Raw genomic sequence first — 21,568 nt, 5'->3', positions numbered from 1 at the left:
AATCAATAAAGCATGAAGTTGATGATTTTCCCAGCTGCAGCTCAACAAGGCTCAGGACCCCCACTGACACCCAGACACACCACATGTTATAGTAACGTAAGAATGTCATCATGTGCACATCTGTGAACCATCACATCCAACATGTTGCATTACATTAATGTAATCTTTGTATCATTACATTTATACATTACACATACTGTTTATACTGTTAATACATTAGCAAATTCTCAGCCAATATCTTGTACAGTATGTTTTTAAACAGCTATTTTCACTCACTTAAAATATATGTTTTACTAAATATGTTTATTGTAAAATTGTATTAGTTTTATTTATGATCAACTGTCTGTTGAAGTTTCTCTTACTTTCTATTTTTCGACTGTGATGCAACACAGAGGCCGATTTCTTGTAGGTGCAAACCTACTTGGCAATAAACCTGTCTCTGGTTTTGATTTATTAACCATCATTAAAGCCATTAGTCACAACTTATAAAGCCTTTGTGAAGGGTGCTTTATTAGAAAGCGGCACCCAAATTGCTTTTCAGCTCTTTTATATTGAAGTATTACTAACCAGGCAAAACAGGCAACTGCTCTGGGGCCCCAGACTCCTAGGGGCCTCGGGCACCAGGCTCACTGTGTGGTAATTTGATTAATTACTCATTTATTTGGTAATATCCAGAAAATATACCAGAAAAGCACAATACAACTGAAATGACAAGGTTCTTGAAGGATATGGCTGGCTAGCAATTATCTATATTTTTCTTATTGTCAACAGATCTCAACAATGAACTGATCTACTTACAAGTATTGTGTGTGTATCCAAATCCTGATATATCTTATTCCTCTGTACCGTAGACTAAAGCTATTTACAATGTACTATGTAGTTATAAAGTCAAGACTTTGATACACACACACAATACTTGTTAGTCGATCAGTTCATTGAGATTTGTTCAGTGGTGGAAAGTAACTAAATGCATGTACTTAAGTACTGTACTTAAATACAATTTTGAGGTACTTGTACTTTACTTGAGTATTTTTATTTGATGCTACTTTATACTTCCACTCCACTACATTTCAGAGGGAAATATTGTACTTTCTACTCCACTACATTTATTTAACAGCTTTAGTTACTTTTCAGATGAAGATTTGACACAATGGATAATATAACAAGCTTTTAAAATACAACACATTGTTAAAGATGAAACCAGTGGTTTCCAACCTTTTTGGCTTTTGATGTCTTACAAAAAGCAGTGTGTAGTCGGGGTCACATTTCACATGTCTATGAGTTGTTAACAGCTCCACCAAATAGTGATTTTTCCCTCTAAACTTCTCACATGGTTTCAGATGAGAGGAAAAAGTCCACAAACTGAAAACAGATTTGTGTATCAGAACTTTGTTTTTTCTTCTTTCCTCTCCCATTAATCATGTCATATATAATAATATATCAGCCAGAGGGACCAAACCACTACTTTTACTGCAATACTTTAACTACATCAAGCTCATAATACTTATGTACTTATACTGTAGCATTTTTCATGCAGGGCATTTTACATTGCTGTGTTGGTACTTTTACTTTAGTAAAGGATCTGAATACTTCTTCCAGCTCAACAGGGAAGCACAAAAGACGCAAAGGTACTAAAAAGAACTGTAAATGTGGCAGATATACACTTGATATGATCAACTCAGACTGCTGAAGCCTCATATAAGCTTCATATAAACTTTTAAAGACAGACTTGAAAACTGTTAACCTATCAATGTACATGATAGAGGCCAAAATCCACAGTGTGTCCACACAGTCATTTAGTGCAAAAATACATTTGAAAGTTGATGTGAAGCTTATATGAGGCTTCAGTAGTCTGAGTTAGACATATCATTTACAGTCTTTATAGCATCAAATTCCCTCTTTGTGTTTCCCTGTTGAGCTGCAGTGGAAGAATAGTAACAAAAAGAGGCACTTGGGCACTAAAACGACTGTAACGTTGAAAGATATCTACTTGTTTTGACTCATTTGAACGCTAAAGCTTCATATTAGCTTCAGATGAACTTTTAAATACATTTTTACACAGATTTTTACACTGTGGATTTTGTCCCCCATCACTTACACTGTAAGTACATTATGAAGGGATCCTCTAATGGTCAACTGGAGGAATTATTATGGCAAGAAAAACCTGTTTTAATGTTCATTTGGGCTCCTGACTGTTATTTATAGACAGACTTGAAAAATTGTGAAGTAATCCTTTAATCAGAAATGTACACAAGCATTGCCAGTACTTCTTGTTTTCTGTCTTCAAGCAGCGTTGCATTAAATAAATCAGGCTGCTCAGTGCTCAGCTCGCCCCGCAGCTTCCCCTTTAATCCGGGCAGGGATGACATCATTACCGGGGGAGAGGTGGAGGGCGCCGGGTAACGCCATTTTCACGCACCGCGCAGTCGGCCAGTCAGCCAGCCAGCCAGCCAGCCAGCCAGCGAGCCAGCGGACCGGGGGGAGCTGTCATCTTCATGGGCTACTAGTCAACTTCTTTTCTCTCCAGCCTCATGAAGCCGCTTTCGAGTTAGTTTCACGGACGCTGCTCCCGCCATGGAAGCGAAGGAGAGCAGGCTTTTCCTAAACGGCTCCGACTAAAGCCAGTGTTTTGACAGTTAAGCTATGGAGCTAGCTGGTCATCATTAACGGCGGTTGATGCGGTGAAGCCCAGCGTCCTAACTATCTAACTAACTACCCGGGGGGGACAGTTTGGAAATTTTATTTTTTTTTTATCAACGCCCACGTAACTGCTGCATTTTTACGGTTATCGGCACACGTTGTCGCTTAAAGGAGGAACACATCCATCTCATAAAAACGTGATTTAGAGAGTAAAGAGGCGAGAAAACCGAGCGATACATCGGCAACGGATGTCCTAGAGAACGGTAAGAGCGGCTCCGTGTATTTCTTGGAATGGTCTCATTAGCTTGTTAACCACTTTTTTTTAGACATTATCACGTTGTATCATGTCATACTCAAATGTCATTTTATGAAATTGAAAATCTTTGAATCATGAATGTTGAATTATTTGTACACCCGTGTTTTAAAAAAAAAAAACAATTACCGCCTTGTGTGGTTGGTGTTTACGTTGATAGCAGGAATTAGACGCCGTAATAAGCACATTAACTGTCACTGTCTGCTAGCTCGGAGTTAGCGCAACGGTTAGTTCGTGTGACAGGAAAGTACTGGCTAACCGGTTCTTCAGGTTAATCCGTTTGTAAAGCGAGATAGCTTGGACAAAGCACCAGGAACTATAAGGGACTGAAAACATGTTCGTGAACCGGTGGACAGATGCACTTGTCTGGCCACTGCAGCACGATGAAGAAGCCCTGATCTTGAAATTTGTCATGTGATGGTTAGTTGTGTTGTGTGTCCTTTTCATTGATATTCAAAGCGGGGTGAGAAGGCTGTGAAAGCTGCCTGTGTTAAGCAGACAGCTTCAGAGGGACAGTGGATCCCAGTGTGGGGACTCACAGCTGGGATCTGAACCCCCCCATCACCACCCCCCCAAAAAAGGACCGAGAGGTGTTTTAAGTATGAACATATGAGATTTATGAGACATGCAAATACTCAAATCCCTGCGTCTGCACTGCTTGACAGAAATCTCAAGAATGCACACACACAAGTATTCCTGGGAGTTTTGTTTGCCCTGCCCTGCAGTCTTTTAATATTTAATCCACCCAAAGGAGTGTTCATGACAACCTGCAGGGCTCCTCCTCCAGGCTAACACCCCTCTGCTCCCCCTGGGACAGCCTGTTGTTGGCTCTGACATCCCGGAGGGTTTGTGTGTCAACCTGATAGAGCTCTTTCTGCTAGTGGGAAATGCTTATTATGGTGTTATGCTGTAGCAGCAGATTTTTACTGTATAATGCTGCAGGTTAAAGATTTAGAAGCACCAAGATATGCTTTTGCAGGTGAGGCATTTAAAACCAGCATGCAAGTAAACCACAATGCATGCTAACATTATAATAAACAAAACACAACACATGCAAATAACACACGAATACAGGTAACCCATCACACAGAACAAACAGTCGAACAAATCCATATAAAGGACATAGAACAACGTAAAAGGCACAGGAATCAAAAAAACAACAACAAGAGAAATGAAGACAATAAGTAAATAAAGATTACATGTTTACATAAGTGAGTGTTGAGACAGTAATGAGGCACTTTTGTGGTTCTTCATATGGCTTAAAGACTGTAAGAGGCTTTTAATTTCTGCAAGGAAAGGCAGCAAACTAGGCAGGGATTCAGAACATTTGCATTTGTGGATGTAAAACATAAAAACTTACAATGAAAGGAACTGTTCTTGCTCCTCATTGAAGCTGAAAACATGAGTAGCAAACTGTTGCCAAAAGGCCTGTACAACATTATACAAACATTATAACCCTCTTGATTATAGGTGTTATTACATGGTTGTTGTATTTAATTGTATTAGACTTAAATACCTGGCAACTGAGTGCACATTCTCAATAATTTATAAGAGTTGTAACATCAGAATATAAACGCTGATGTAGGGATAAGAGCTTTACATTTAGTGCAAAACATGCTATAAACGGTGGACTCTATTATATATTCATGAACTGTAACTGCACAAGATCTGCATGCCGCTCTGAATATGAGAAATTTAGACTAGAAGATGGCATTGACGTGCAATTTTGTCACTTTCAATCCTAAGTGACAGTTGCCGAGCTGCTGTCCAATTATCTGGGGGTTTTTTTGGGGGGGGGGGGGGGGGGGGTGTTAGTAAAATAAGCAACACATCGGAGCACCGTCGCCTGTAGGTTACTATTCTTGCTCCAGTTTGTGAAAATTGGCACATTTTTTTTAACATATTTTCTGAATTTATGTTCATCGTGACTCATGGTTGAGACGGTGGTGATGACACATATTTAATCACCGGTTCTGGGTAATGCTGAACAGTGTGAAATGATGCTGGAGCTGCTACTGCTGATTACTTTCTTGATTAATCCCAAGGTGGCATCCTTGTTTTATCAGACCGTTACTCCAGAAGCAAAATTCAGTTCACCAGACAGAAAAGCAGCAAATCCTAACATTTAAAGAGGTTAAAATCAGAGAATGTTTGGCTTTCTTGCGTGAAAAGTGACTGTAATATTTAATTGATCATCAAAATAGTTGCCAATGAATTCTCTGTTGTTCAACCTTTTGATTTATCTATATCTATCTAGACTGTTGTGAGGACTGTCTGATAGAGAGGCAGAGAAATACTAAGCAGCCTAATGTGAAAGTCAGTAGGATCTCATACAGCAGTGGTGGGCAAATAACGGTCTGTGGGTCAAATCTGGCCCTCTAGCAAAAACATTTGGCCCCTGAAGAAAAGCTGGACTTTTCACTTTCATAGTTTACATGAAAACTTTTGTTATTTTTCACAATTAAACTATAAGTAGATACTACTATCACATCTGTAGTCTGTTAGAGCAACACAGAGGAAACAGTTTCACATACGAGTCATCCTCACTTACTAAAGGAAAAAAGTGAAATTTGCTGTTGGATGCAGTCCTAAAAGAAACAGTTTCATCTATCAGTTATAAATTAATTACTAGAAATAAAACAGTGAAACAGTGCCCCCCCCCCCATTGAACAATGATGAATATACTGACCCCTGTCGTTCATTCTGCCATGTCTAAGTTTGGTAACATAGTCTTAAAGCCTTTACTAAGTTCTGTATCAAAGTCAGTGTCTGTATAAGAAATAACTTTAGTATCTTTCAGCCTTGGGGATGCTGCAGTCAGGAGCAGAGCCACCGCTGCTGTCTGTGTGGATCTTAAACTACTTCAGCGATTCAAATGATAAATTTAATCTCTCGCCCAAGGCCCGCTCATGGAAATAAAAGATCATTGGTGCCCTTGTCATGTGAGGTCTTAACAGAAGTGAGCCTGCGACTCATTTCATGAGATGACACGTCGTTTAACACGGCAGGATGCAGCAAATGAATTAACACAAAGTTCCACAGCTTTGCTGGTTTCCTGGGTTCATTTAAGATGTTTTCAGTGTTCAGCTGTCTGTAGGTCCCGCTGTCCACCAGATACACAGAACCAAATCTGTTCAATAGTAATACCAATCATACTCGTCACTTCCTGTGTTTCAGCCGTATAATGTGATGGCTCATGACTGCTTGATGTATTAACCTTTGTCTTGGTCTCTGAAGCTAACAGCTGATGTCATCACATGATGTCACATAAGTAACGGCTTGATGGTTGAGTAAGACTGACTGTTTTGTGGGAATCACACAGTCAGGGACCAGCAGCATTTAAAATCAACATTATCAATCAACAATACACTTCTCTCATCATTTCACAGTGGTAAACTTTTTTAAAGTTAACACATTTTTAATCTTTATTCTTGGTAAACAAACTACAGTAACCACTGTCTTCAGGGATGGAAAAACATGTCACCCAGTGCAGCAGTGTGGCTCATTGATGTGTTTTTAATAGTTCTTGGACAACAGTGGAGCTCTACAACACAGAGGAGTAAGATAGATCAGGCTTAGGATGAACTTTTTAAAATGTGAACATCAGCTACTGACACATAAATGTTCAAATTCAGCAGACACTCAGTAGTAAATCATTATTTTTCATATTTTACGAGCATTTGGCTGGTGGCTGGTGCTAATTTCCCACCCTGGTTGTTAGTAACAGTGCTTAGTTTGGCTCTGCACATGAGAATTGTTGACAATAAGAAAAATATATAGAAAATCACCTTGAACTATCCTACCCAGTTCATGATCTATTCGTGCCAGAAAAACTAGCTTCACTTTCTTGTTAGCAGAGGTTTGTGTAGATTGTTTCATGACAGAACAAACCAAACAAATGATTCAAGATTAAAATCTGTCCAGCAGATTAAACTTGTAGTATTGCAACACTTGTCTCTTACTTTCTCTTTAAATGTGAATCATAGCTCTTATCACCAGCGACTACACTATCAGCCCACACATCACTAAGATTGTTCTTCGCAGCGCTGCTCTTCCTGCTGCCGGCTTTATCCTCACGCATGAAGCCCAGAGCAAGTACTTACTGTTCCTCCTCCTCTTCCTCACTTGTCCCAACCACCCCCCAAAAAAACCCCCTCCGCCTCACCCCCACCCATATACCCAACACCACCACGTTTGTCTCCAGTCTCCCCATGGCCTTATACGACAACCATGACCCGCTTATATAAAGAGCTGCAGTGTCCCCGGACGCTCAGCTTCAAGCCAACTATTTACATTTCAAAAAGTTAACATCAGAAATAGTTTTCACTGCTTCTCCCCGTGGTGCTTTGTGCTCTGAGACTCATCTGATGCCAGAAATAAAAGACCGTTAGATCAGCACAGGAAAAAAGTCTCGTGCTATTACTTTCACTTCAGTATCACACAGCCCGCAGTGATAGTTGTTGTCTTGTTCTCTGCAGTTCGCTGATGTTTGACCTTGTTCTGCTTTGTTGCGGTATGAAATGGGGATTTTTTAGATTGATACTCAGATTCATCGCTCGGGTCCTTCAAGGATCCGTTTCGGGTTCCGTGGTGTAAGAACGGCTTTTATTTCAAGCTTGAAGGAAAAGTCGTTCACCTGAGCAAGCTGTCACATATTGCCTGGTGGATAAATGGATTGTAAAGGAAACACAGGTGTAAACGCACCTGATGTGCATTTTCCTTGACTGACAGATAACTGGCCACTGTGATGGGTTATTACCAAATTTCACAAACCTCTTTTACTGCAGACACAGCTCATCTGTTCTCTATAATCTGCATTAAAAGCTCTCAGTGATGAGATGGCATTTAAAGGTATTTAAGTGATGCCTTTTGAAATTTCCAGATGACATGATTTGTTGTTAACTCTTGTAGTATTACTGTTAGCTACTTAATAATAAGTATTGTCTAAATAAGTGTTCTTTTTAGACTTTAAATGATTAGTCAGTTGATCAATAGATGTATAAAGGTATGTATTGTAGTTCCAGATTCTCAGTTGGGAGGATTTGCTGCTTTTCTTTGTCTTATTTAATAACAAACTGAACATCTGTACTTTACCAGCAGCAATATAAAGACTGCATCTTGGGCTTCAGGACATTGCGATGGGCATTTTTCACTAGTTTCTGTTTTGTAGACCAAAAGATTAATCAGTTAAAATGAGAACATAATCAGCCGGGTAATTTTATAATGAAAAAAATCAAAACATTTTTAGAAGAAAAATGAATCATTTTTGCTTTATCAGTTTGCCTAAAATACATTTTGAAATCCTTTTGAGAAAATGCAGTTTGCAGATCAGTCAAAGTTCATGTCATTCTAAATTCCTCTTGGCTGCTCAGCTCAGCTCACCTGGAGCTGCTGTTTTCCATCTCCTGCACGCAGCAGCGTCAGCTTCCTGCTCTGCTGTCAGCTGATAGGCTGCAGGCCGGTTGCTGAGTCACATGGAGCGATCAGGGCTATAGCCCTTCCTCCGTCTGCCTCGCCTGCTCAAGGCCATCTTCAGCTATTGTTTTTTTTTTTTTCTCTTTTACACTCGAACTGAAATGTGAAATCTGAGGCAGTTCAGCTGATACCACAGCAGCTTTTACACTAAAGTAGGCAAACTGATTCGAGGTTGTATCATTAAAACATCAATGGTAAGATTAATGTCAGATCAGCCACATCTAAGAGTGGTTTGATTTCTGTATTTATCACAGAAACATGCAGTAAAACATACAGTAACCTCAGTGTCTTCTGCTCAGTCGACAGCGTTTGCAGGTTCAGCTCGGTGTGCTTGCAGAGATTTATTAGGCAGCTCGCTACAAGTGCTGCCGAAGCGCTCAATCATAATCCTCTTAAGTGTGAGCGTGTGTGTGTGTGTGTGTGTGTGTGTGTGTGTGTGTGTGTGTGTGAGGAATACAAAGCAAAGAAAGTGGGGACAGAGCGGAGAGGAGCGCGTGGGGAGCGTGTCGAGGGCCAATGTCATAAGTACAGATGGTAACTCACAGAGTCGTGCTAATATGTGATAAATAGCGTCTGTTTTACCTGCTGCAGCTAACAGGAGACTTTCTTAACAAAGCTGATTCAGGATGTGATTATGTGCTATGACTGCATTATGGCAGCATTAAGAAGCTGATTATTATGGGAGACGCTGTAAGGGGCATTATTACTTGACTGTATTCAGTAACTGCAGTGGAGAATTGATAAATTTGCATAAATGCTAAAATTGTACCGCTAGCATTACACCAACGCTCTAGTTTATACCAGACTTTTAAAAAATGTCCTTAATAGGTAATTTTTGTTGTGTAACACCGACTAAATACAGGTAAAGCTGTTCAATCCTGACTTTTTAATTCATATGAAGGATGCAACACAATGATATTTTGCTTATAAAGATCATATTAAGGCAGAATAGTGTCAGCCACTCATCATGTAATCTAAAATGTGTGTGTGTGTTTTCTTTGTAGCTTCTCCTTTCACAGTTTTCCTCCCGTCGTTATCTGTAAACCACACGCGGCCCACAAACCTCAAATCTGGATTTGAACTGTCAGCAGGCGGCAGGTTTAACGTCCGCGGTTTAACTTTTCTTCACAGCTTTTTTTTTTTTTCTAAACATCTTAAAAGATGACTCCTCAGTTTTTTTTTTTTTTAGCACACTTCAAACAGAAACGGTACGATACGCTTATAGCCTTTGTTTATGCAGCTTTTTCTTGGTGCTGAGTTTTTCCAGAAGAGCAGGTGCTTCGTTGAACTCGCTCAAAGGCACCTCGAGTGTAGTCGGGGGAGAGGAGGCACGAACATTTCTTATTAAATCTCTCCCAACCTGAACCCCCCCCCAAACACCTGAACCAGTCACACACACCGACTGTCTAACCTTTTGTTTAAGCCAATGTTGTTTCTCCCTCTGAGCTGAGTATTGATTGTAAAGGGAGATGAAACCCTGGCAGGGCTGTAAAAAGCTCTGTAGCTGCCGCGAGACCAGAAAAGGTCAGAATGATTCAACTTCCAATGAAGCATCTGAAGGTTATGTGGTTGCCCCGTTAATAATCATCGATCAATATGTCGCATGTTTCGGGTGAACCTCAGTCTCCTGGCTCTGAACTTTTGTAGTTTTACAGTAGAAAGTGTTCATTTCACAACCTTTTTGGATTTAATGTTATCGATCGTTCTGTTATGATGAACAGTTAAGTCTAGAAGTTACAGGATTCAGTTCAGTCTTTAGATGGAAACAAGCTGCTTTTAGTTTCCTTGTTGTTATAACGATTTAGAAAGTTATTATTTTCTGTCCTGCTTTAATCAGAGTTTAATGTTTTATGAGGACGTCCAAGTCAGATTGATTTCATCCAGCCTCTCTACTGCGTTATATAAATTCATACAATGTTTTGACATTTAATTTTCTCAGTTTGATTTGTCTGATCTCCAGGACATCAGGGGACATGCTGCATAAAACAACCGAAGCCGCTGTTAAAATGATTAATGCGTCTTCATGATGTTTTAACTTTTCCCTCCCACGGTCTTAAAACCCGCAGGATGCGTGAGGACATGTCCACCATGGTGTGCGTGAAGGAGGAGGAGGATCCCGGGGAGAAGCTGTCCCAGGATGAGATCATCTCCCGGACCAAACAGGTGATCCAGGGGCTGGAGGCCCTGAAGCAGGAGCACCACTCCATCCTGGAGGGCCTGCTGGGCACGCTGCGCTGCCTGAAGCAGGACGAGGAGGGAGTCCTGGTGGAGGAGAAGTCCCACATGATCCGCAAGTCCCTGGAGATGCTGGAGCTCGGGCTCAGCGAAGCGCAGGTACGTCTGTCGACCGATGGTGAATCATTACCAACAGAAATATCTGGTGTTTGTGTCGGTGATGCAGCCTGAATGTTCTCATATATTATAAGAGCAGGAAGTTGTTAGGAAGAGTTTCAGCACAGAATTGAACCACTTTTCCTTGTCTAAAGATGCGTATTTTCCTGCATGCATTTATTTTGATTTTCACCGCTGACAATCCCAGGATGTTAGAGAGATGTTTAGTTTTAAGCATTTGTGACTCATCCAGTAAAAATGAGGTGGAGGAAAACCTTTCTACATGGCCAGAAAACAGGTTGTATTTGTCGTATTTCCTGGTACAGCTCACCGTTTTATCACAGACTATTAACCCACATTCACAGCAGATGAGATACGTCAGCTGGCAGACCAACAGCTTTCACTCGGCTGACTCATATCAGACGTTCAATAGACAGAGATAGTTGCCTCAGTGGGCTCCATGAGGAGGGTCACAGGTTTGGATTCATATGTGAAAGCAAAAGCAGAATCTGTTCTGTGAGACCGACGAGTGACAGACTTCAAAAAATGCTGCTGGTGTAGATTGCACTTTACATGACGGCCATTTTTCTCATTGTTGTCAACATATTAACAGAACAACAAAGCATAAAGACAAATTACAACGTGGAGAGGATTATTAACTTTGTAAGTTTATACACCGTGTTGCCTTTCTTGTCTCTTTCTCAATTCATAATTTTCACCTTCAACACATACATTGTTCTTAAATCTATATGCTCCGAATACTTTCTCCCAAACAAAGAGAACAAAAACTAAGAAAGAAGCTTTTACAGCTCAGAAATAAAACTTTTTTTAAAAAATGCAGATTTGCAGAGAAAGTCCCAAAACTAAAATCGATTGTGTCATTGTTCAGTTAAGGCAAACATCAGCCTGTGAGTCACCGATGAGTCATCGTTGGTGCGTAAGCTCCTCATCTTCATCCTCGTCTCCTTGCAGCAGACTTCGTCTAACAAATTAAAATACACTTCACGTACACCATTCAGACTCTTAATATCCACCTCCAGCTTTTTGGATAGTTTGCATTTGTGGTAAAGTACAGTGTGATTCATATTTTTCTGCATGATTTCCCTCCTCCGACATCACTAATGTCTCTGTGCCTTCAACTTTTTGTTCAATTACACCCTCCCAGCCTTTCATGCTTTTACCCAAAGTGCCTCAGAGCATCATTAGTGTGCACATTGTTGGGGTACTTTAGTACACTATTCTACAAATGATGCTGCCGCTGAATCTGTGACTATATCCATTAGTATTAAAGTGCTGGAGAAATTTGTAACAATACAGTCCTTCATGTATCATACATTCTGCTATTATGCTATTTAAAAATATTCAGATACTCTTGAATATCACAGGAATTAAAATGTTTTGTTATAAATGTATTTTCAGAAGAGCCCAGTCAGTCTTCCACTTAGCTCAAGGTTGTTGACACAGATAAAATGTCCATGAATTAGACTGAACTGTAGATACAAAGGAGTATGATTGCTATCTATCTTGATTTGTGTTCACATTATGGATCAAGAGTAGTAGTTCGAGATGCCTGAATTTATCCTGAACATTCACTCCAATGACCGCGATCTGATTTGTATTTTCGAACTTGCTCCTCGTCCAGGTGATGATGGCGCTGTCGAGCCACCTGAGCTCGGTGGAGTCGGAGAAGCAGAAGCTGCGGGCTCAGGTACGCCGGCTGTGCCAGGAGAACCAGTGGTTGAGGGACGAGCTGGCTGGGACGCAGCAGAAACTGCAGAAGAGCGAACAAAGCGTGGCCCAGCTGGAGGAGGAGAAGAAGCACCTGGAGTTCATGAACCAGCTGAAGAAGTACGACGAAGACCTGTCCCCCTCTGTGAGTCCTCAGGTCTTCTTTAGAATCTGTTATCTCAAACATCTTATGAAGTGAGATTCAAAAGAAAAGAAACTCCAGGAACAGGAGACAAATGAAAAACCCTTCGTGACATTCAGAAAGTAGAGTATTTGATGTGTAATCTGCATGAATGAATGGGAATCCCATGATTCTTTGCAAGAATGATGTATCCATTCAACTTGTTAGAATAGCATTACTGTCTGCAGCAATGGCCACGTGTCACCGGTGAAAGTATGTTATTATTCCAACACTCGGTGGAGTCTACTGATAAGCATTAAAATCAGCTGGTGAAGCTTTTGTTTGGAGTAGTAATCTGCTCACTCTCCCGTCACATTTGCAAACAAGAAAGTATTTGGAGAGTACACACCTGCACAAAGGCGACACGATAATAAAGTTGATAATAGAATACTTTATGTCAAAAGGTTTGTTTTGTTTTTATTCAAGAAGTGCGGCAGTTATTCAGAAATTGGCAACAGTCTTGACCTGATTTGTAACGTTAAAAAATCCTTGCTGGATCTGTGGTTAACGGCTTCTAGCTAGGCTTCATCAGACATTGATGAACATTCATTTTTTTTCAGTTTATTTGTGTCTGCGTCAGCTCTAGATGCTCTAGTTGCTAGGTGCTCTGCTTTTTTTTTTTATTCTCCAGGATTCTCAGCATTGTTTTAATATGTAGCTGCCATTGCTGCCTGAGGAAGAGCCTTCATACCAGTGAAAGAGTTTTATTTCCTGCCTCGTCTTCCCCGCCGCTCATTTCTGCTTGTTTGGCTTTTAAATAACGAACGTTCTTATCAGCAGCAGAGACGACCGAAAGTTATCAACAAAAACAATCTCATGTAGTTTAAGTACTTTGAAATATTCTTGGCTTCAGAAGGACTGCATCAGCACATATATAGAATGAGTTACAAAAACATTCAATCATCTCATTCCTAACCTCCCCTCCTCCCCCCCTCCTCTTCCTCCTCTCCTTTTGGTTTTGTCCTCTATCTTTGTCTCTCTCTCTCTCCCTCCTCCTCTTCTACCCTCCCCCTCTCTCCTGACAGGAGGAGAAGGACTCTGACTCCAGTAAAGAGACTCTGGATGATCTCTTCCCAGATGACCAGGACGACCAAGCCCCAGGCAGTAAGTGTTCCACCTTCAACTTTTTTTTTTCGGAAGATTTATTCAGCCCTGAACCTAAATGTGAAGTGTAGTTTCTAGACTGTGAGATGTAGGTTTTATAGAAGGGGCTGCTCTTGTAATGTAGGTGCAAACCTGAAGCAGGTCCAGATCGAGTCCGTAAATGTTTTTGCACAAACAAAGAGGTTTAATACCTCTTTTACCACATTTCCACATTTCATTTGGGCACAGAGATCGTTCACTTTCAGGTAGATTCAATTTCCATGTTTTTTTTAACATGATAATTATATTTTTTTGAGGTAAAACCATATCAAACTCACATTATAGTTCCAAGCAGAGTATTTTTAAATGTTTTTATAAGTTATTGGAGGGGATCTTTAATCAAACAGTCACTCTTTCTTTTATGATTTACTCCTCACACCCTGCGTTTTTAGTATCAGACAGTTGAAGGCTGCGGCTAATGATGTGCATGTTTGTTTTTTCCAAAATGTGTTTATTCTATCTGATGTTAGAGGTAATTTGGAAAATGTCACCGCTGTAAAATTGATACCTCCTTCGGGAACAAAACTTTAATCTCTGCAGCGATGACACTCGTGTAATGTACCAAAGTCTAGTCAGCGTTTGTCTCCAGAGTCAGAGTATATCATGTAACTTATAGCGGTGAGTTTTTTTTCCTGTCGTTTATCGCCTTTCCGCATTGTTCTTCAGCCTTATAAATCTCGTTTCTTCATCTCTTTGTACTCTCCCGCACACGCACGCCCCGATTTTTCTCTTTATGTCCACCCCCGTCCCCTGAGTGTTTGATGACACGGGCTTTCAATAGCTCAGTAGCTCAGACAGTAAAGATGTGTTGGCTGTAGGGAGCCATTAGTCAGGACCTAGTTCAGCCTGGAGGGAGGCCAAACGCAGGGAGAAGTTTCCCACTAGATAGGTGTTATACAGTTCCAGGATTTCCACAGTGTGTTCTTTCATCGTGGATGAATTTTTTGACTTTGACACACACACACACACACAAAAAAAATGGGTACTGTGGCAAAAAGAAAAAGAAAGCACATAAATCTTATAAGCTACAACCTGTTTGCTTCTGTTAAAACAGATACAAAAGCCTCATTTTCCAAAACAGGATTGAAATTTAAGTAGAGCAGCAACAATTAATTGATCGACAGAAAATTAATCAGCAGCTATTCATAATCAAATAATCGTTTTAGCCATTTTTGAAGCAAAAACGCTAAATATTTGCTGATATCAACTTCTCAGATGTGAGGATTTGAAGCTTTTCTGTGTCAGACATGATAGTAAACTGAATATCTGTAGATGTTAGACTGTTGATAAAACTAGACATTATTATAACAGGCATTTTCACACCATTTTCTGACGTTTTACAAAATGATTAATTGAAAAAATAATCGAGTTGCAGCCCTAAATTTAATTGAAGTCCAGTGTCTCACTAGAAAAGTTTGTTAGCTTTGCGTTTTTCCACAAAAGCCACCAAACTTGGCATGGATACGTTTTTAAACCTTTGCATCAAGGTGATTCTTATTTGGCTCCTGGCACCAGTTTGTCAGCCAGTTTGGATCGCCGACACAATAGACAACAAACCGTTTGAGGCTGTAATCGCTGCAGATGACAGTCTGATCCAGACTGCAGCTCCGGACTCTCCCGTCCTCTTTGTTTCTTCTGTATCAAACCGTTTCATTTCACCCACCAGCAGGAGCTTCGGTCAAAATGGAAATGAAGCTCGCAGAACATGTTTGATGAAAGTAATAAATGTTTAAACTTAATATTAAATGAAGTCAACGATATCTTTATATAGGTCTTTATATAACTTGGTATAGTGGGTAGTGAAAGCTGTTTAGTGCAATTTAATTTGCTCAATTATGACACAATATAAGCACCTAAGAGGCTTCACAGTTGGAGTTCATTTTAAGCCTGACTCTCTTCCTCAGGCAGCGCTCTGATGCGCACTAACTGCACATTTCTCTGTCATTGAACAGCTCGTCCTCTATGTGTTTCTGCTCTTAAGGAAACCGACTTTTCCACTGTTTTTGTCCCTGAACGTGGCCGGTTGTAATTCGCCTCTCTTACACAGTGTCGTGGGTGTAATTTTAAGTTTGAAACCAGACGTCTCCATGTTTTGGCCTCATTGCAGTGCAGGTTGTGGTACAGAGGAAGTAGAGCGGGTTGTTTTCTGGGATACTCTGTCCCAAAAGAAAATCTGCCGCATTATAGGAATACATTTTTTTCATGTTTTTAAAATGGAAAACTGGCTTCAATATTCTGTTTCAGCATTTTTCCCCAGCAGTACTAGTAGAGGCATCACATGAATGAATTATGACCAGACAGGAGAGACGGGAGTTTAAGAGCATATACTGCAGCTGTGAGAGGCAGAAGATTGACTTTCAACAGCATAAATCTCAATAAAAGGACAATGATTAAGAAGATAAAATGACATCAGAAAGTTATTTACAAAGATTTTTTTCTGTCGTGTTTGGGGCTGCAATGAATGATTATTTTCAAAACTCAAAAGCCCAGAGTGGCGTCTTCAAATAGTCTTTGGATTACTTTTGTTCAACCAACAGTCCAAACCCCAAAGATTGTCAATTTAGAATAATATAAAACAGAGAAAAGCAGCAAATCATCTTTTGACAAGATGGAACCAGACGCAGTTTTGCAATTTTCCTTGAAAAAAAAAACCAAACTTAAATGATTGATTTGTTTTTGATGATTCTTTTTCAGTCGATCGATGAATCTACTTTTCATTTCACCTCTAGTTGCATCTGTTTAGTGGCGGTTCACACCAAAGGATACAGTCATTATATTTGGTAATGAACATCTGCTTCTAATAAACACACGTCTCAATATCCTTTTCAACATTATTAAAAAATAACAATAGTTATTGTCAGCGTTTGGCTGCTGAAGTAGGTCAGATCAGCTGTTTCCAAAGATTAAAACATGAATCGGAGTCTTGTTAACAATTCAGTTTGGAAATGAACTGCTGGTGATTATAAGTGAAGTTTGGGATTAACACAATTTTAAAAATTCATGTCGTTGTCAAAGGAAATAGTACAGAGTGCAAACAGTAATACATTGACTCTACACCCGCAGCCATTCACACATAAAATTATTGTTACACACACACACACACTCCTACTCACACCCACATCACTGCTTACAGTAAATACAAGTGGCTACATTTGAAGGTGGTATATACAAAACATGAACAACTGAAATAGAACCAGATGTGTGGTCTCCTGGAAGTCAGAGACTCATTCATTCATTGTTCATTCATTGGTTTTATGTTTCTAATTACTTTTGAACATTTATTGAACTAAAGCTGCCAAATAAATGTAGAGGAGTGAAAGTATGAAGTAGCATCAAATGTAAATTGTACTTATAGTCCTTGAGTAAATGTACCTGGTAACGTTCCACCACTGCTACTGGGAAAGGAGAACAGTTTCCCCTCTTTTCTGACATTTTATAAAGCTTTAATTATTGTGTGTTTTGAATGAATAACGAGGATGGGAAGAGAGAGTATTGGGAGAAAACTGTATGCAGAAAGAGATGCGATGTGCTTCGGTGCACAGAGAAGGAACTCATCATTGAATGCAACTTCCTCTGGCGTTAATCCTCTCAGTGTGAAACAGAGCTGCCTGAAACTGTGTGTGTGTGTTTGTATGTGTGTGTGCGTGAGAAGGATACTGACTGGGTGAACGGTGGAGTAGATTAGATGTCTTTCCTCCTCAAGCTTATTCAGACTGCCTGAAAAGCTTTTGGGGTTTTGGTAAATTGCTGTCAGCAGGAAGAAGATAATGGTGGAAGGGGGAAGATAATAGTGAGGACAACTCTGCCTTTTTTTAAAAAAAAATTGGCCTGAGGCTTACGTACAGTGATTTTTCTCTGTACAAATATTTACATTTCAGTCATTTAGCTAGCTCTGTTATCCACAGCGAGCTACTGAATGAGCTCGTAAAGATTAAACGTCCCAGTGTTTCTGTTAATGAATCGGACAAATCTCCCGCTGTTTCAGTTGAACATGCAGTATTTATTAAAAGTTCACAGGAGACTGTTTTAAAATAGAAATGGTGAAAAGCAGAGGCAGGTGAAGCTCCTACACTTTCCATAATGCAACATAATACAACATGAGACTGTTTACCTGCAATGTAAACACGAAGAACACCTGCCCCTTGTCAATCAGATCAAACTTAGGATTTTAATTTTACGTATTAAATTAATAAATTATCCAATTGGGGCTGCAAATAATGATAATTTTCATTATAAATCAATTTTCAATGGTATCAAATATGGTAAGATTTTGATTCAGACCTCAGCTTTGATGCCTAAAAGGAAAATTTGCTGAAAATATTTGTTCAGTCTGATTTGTTTATGTTTTCATAAATTCAAGAAATCTTTCCTCCAGAGCTTAAATGATCAGCTGTTTATTCAATCAGTTGATAGACAGAAAATTAATTGGCAGCTGTTTTGATTATTGATTTATTGTTTCGGTCATTTTCCAAACATTCACTGGCTCCAGAGTTTCCATTGTGAGGATTTGCAGCTTTTTTATGTCTTATATGATAGTAAACTGGATATTTTTGGGTGTTTGAAAACAAAACAAACTATTTAAAGATGTCACACTGGACTTAAAGAAATTGTGATGATCATTTTCCACTATTTTCAGACATTTTACAGACCAGATCATTAATCAATTGAGAAAATAATTGTCAGATTAATCAATAATGAAAATGTTAATGTGACCTCACAAAACATGTTTTTCGCCATAAGTCAAGAATTGATTCGCTAATTATGACAAAGTTTCACACAAATGTCTAAAAGGGTAAAATGATGAAGTGATGTAGTTTTATATCCAAAAGGTCAAAGGTCAACTTCACTGTGACGCCATAACTCAGGAACAGAGGGAGAGATTGTGACCATATCTCACATCTGGTCAGATACCGAACTGGTGACACCTTGAAACCGCAGCGATTGTTCAGATCTTCTTTCCTGCCAGGTTTGAAGACGTGTGTGAAGCATCCATGTTTTAGAATTTGCAGCTTCTTTGCATTTTTTGCTTTCCCACGGTACTTTTATGAGTCTTCACTTCCTCTTCCTGGATGATAACCAGGACAGGAGGCCTCCTGTTCCTGTGGTAGTCTACCAACAAGCTCTTTGGTTTTACTGATATTGACCTTCAGATGATTACCGTTGCATCATGTGACGAAGAGGTCTCTCAGTCCTCTATACTCCTGACGACTGTAAAAATAGTCTCTAAGTGAAGACAACATGTTTCTCACTGGAATTGTACATGTCAATATAGTGATAACTTACACTTACACCATTTTATTAAATACCTTCAAAGTCTTCACTACGAATATTATGAGTCTGGACACACATGAGGGTATGAGGACGGAGAAAGCAAACAACCACGAGGTGCTATTTCTAGTCGGCTCTCGGTGATATATTTACTTTCTTCTGAGGATCTGTGAATTCCCTCGTTGCAAAGACGCTGTCGAACTCCTGTACTCATTCAGGATCTGCTATTTTTTTATCCGTTTCTGTTGTGCTGTCAACACGCTCCCGTGCCACGAGCATAAGTAGAGACCGGCCGCTGAACACCTGGTATCACTTGTTGTGCGGACTCCTCACTGCGGTCGATGTTATTACCGCTGCCACTCCAAACCCCACCAGCTCTCCTTCAGAGTAAATATAGAACCGCCTGCCTTTTAATAAGAAACTCAATCATGTGGTTTCCTGACCTCTCGCACACGCATTCATACATTCTGACACACACACACACCGACATAGAGACAGACATACAGCATGTCATGAGAGACATTCCAGACATGTCCCTCTGACCCCGTTAAACGTAACACAGAGAGAGAAGTCGGCGCATTTTGCTGCTGTGCTGTGCGTCGTAGCAGAATGAGGACATTGTTTACGTGTGAATAATCTTGTTTGTAGGGCATATGTTAACAGATAGACAGTGTTTGTTTGTTGTGGTTGTAGTTGAGACTCATTTATAGGAAAGAACATGAGTCTAGCGGAAGAGAGGTTGTGGTATTTGAAACACAGTTGGGTCGATTCATTCAAACGCTACAATAAGTCAGTATGTCACCTGCATATCTTTAACCAGTACGGACAGATGTGTTGCACCTTTTAGCATCTGACAAATTGCTGCAGTGTCATTTTCTTTTACAACAGAATTTAATTGAAAAATTAAGCAAAGCCAACAAGGACTCAAAATTAAAAATTTACAATAGAGTTATTAGTCAATTAATTGAACAGTGTCATAGAAATTTAAAGATGAATTGACAGAGGGCAAGTTCAGAGTTTTATTGCAATAAACAGTTCACATTTACAAATGCGGATCCCCCAGTTTGCAAGGCTGAAGAAATGCCTGAATGAATGTTCAGTAATTATTTGTACATGGAGTTAAATGCGTCATAACACAATATGTTGTTGTCCTTTGTCCATTCATATCTCTATCTACGGGGGTTTCTGCACCTGTGTCTTTATATTAACATTCTGGGAACCAGTGGTTGAAAATGCTCACAAAGTCTCTCCCACTCTGCACTCAGCCATAAGACATTATAGGCCTAATAGAAGACAATGCACATAATCTTTTTATAATCTTTTTTTTTTTTTTTAACATTTTATAGACCAAAATGGATTAATAGAATAAAAAAGAAAAATATCTGCAGATTAATTGATTTAGAAAATAATTGTTGTTGCAGCCCTACATTACAGTACAGTAATGTAGACCAATGTTCATAAATAGAACCAAAACAAAAACTGTTGGTATTTAAAAAACACTAATTAAAGGATGGCTCTACTTGTGATTTCTTGACCTTTCATGGAGTGTTCTCAGTGCAATATACTTCCAATGAAATGGTCAAAAGATGGGTATATCCTTATTTCTTCCATTTTCCTCCTTTCACTTCCAGTTCAGCCGGCTCATGGCAGCGCTGCGGCAGCGGCCGCCCAGCAGGGAGGCTATGAGATCCCGGCCCGACTGAGGACCCTCCACAACCTGGTGATCCAGTACGCCTCCCAGGGCAGGTACGAGGTGGCTGTGCCCCTCTGCAAACAGGCCCTGGAGGACCTGGAGAAGACCTCTGGACACGACCACCCGGATGTGGCCACCATGCTCAATATCCTAGCCCTCGTTTACAGGTTAGTCCTGTCGAATCCTCCGCTCTCAGACAGGATCCTGTTCTTCTAGAGTTCCCAGCAAAATGAGACATAGCTAAATAAACAACGATTTTAATGATTGATTAATCATGTCAGTGATCTTTTTCAACAAGAAATACCAAAATTCCCCTGGGTCCAGCTTTTTAATATGAGGATTTTCTGCTTTTCTCTGTTTTTTATATTATAAATTATTATAAACTGAATATCTTTGGGTTTTGGAATGTTGGGCTCTCGTCAATTAACGGACAGTTTTTCATTACTTTGACATTTTATAGACTAAACAATTAATTGATTAATTAAAAAAAATCAGTAGATCAATCAATAATGAACATAATTGTTAGTTGCAGCCCTAATACAGGCACAATGACTAGAAGTCCATAGAAATGTCTATTTTAAGAGGTTTGACCTTCCCCTTTTAACTTAGAGTATAATAGAGTAATAAAATGATGTAAACAAATGACTCTCACACACTGATTGACTAAATGGGGTTTAATATGCTGTTTTAATGTATATCTGTTTAGAAAAGATTAGATCAAATACAATATGTTGCCAAAAAAAAACAAGCTCTAATGTATTTTTGAGAATCAAGGGATATATTTAGTACAATATGG

The 21,568-nt window shown here is 39.6% G+C and overlaps 1 protein-coding gene across 3 annotated transcripts in view; it reads left to right on the top strand.

Annotated features, from left to right (window-relative positions):
• The first annotated feature begins 2,347 nt into the window (after positions 1–2,347).
• Positions 2,348–21,568, top strand: part of klc1a (kinesin light chain 1a) — a 53,139-nt gene continuing 33,918 nt past the window's right edge. The window contains exons 1-5 of one of the 3 annotated variants that reach the window (XM_042389233.1): positions 2,348–2,903; positions 10,495–10,762; positions 12,402–12,632; positions 13,694–13,772; positions 20,711–20,939. In XM_042389233.1, the coding sequence (XP_042245167.1) occupies positions 10,496–10,762; positions 12,402–12,632; positions 13,694–13,772; positions 20,711–20,939 (806 nt within the window). In that variant the 5' untranslated portion in view covers positions 2,348–2,903; position 10,495. Of the gene's footprint in view, positions 2,904–10,494; positions 10,763–12,401; positions 12,633–13,693; positions 13,773–20,710; positions 20,940–21,568 lie in introns of those variants that run through there. The other 2 variants (XM_042389234.1, XM_042389235.1) reach the window with 2 other exon arrangements.

The sequence above is a fragment of the Thunnus maccoyii genome, chromosome 16 (genome assembly GCF_910596095.1).
Source record: "Thunnus maccoyii chromosome 16, fThuMac1.1, whole genome shotgun sequence".
NCBI lineage: Eukaryota > Metazoa > Chordata > Actinopteri > Scombriformes > Scombridae > Thunnus > Thunnus maccoyii.
This window is presented reverse-complemented; position numbering and strand designations above follow the sequence as displayed.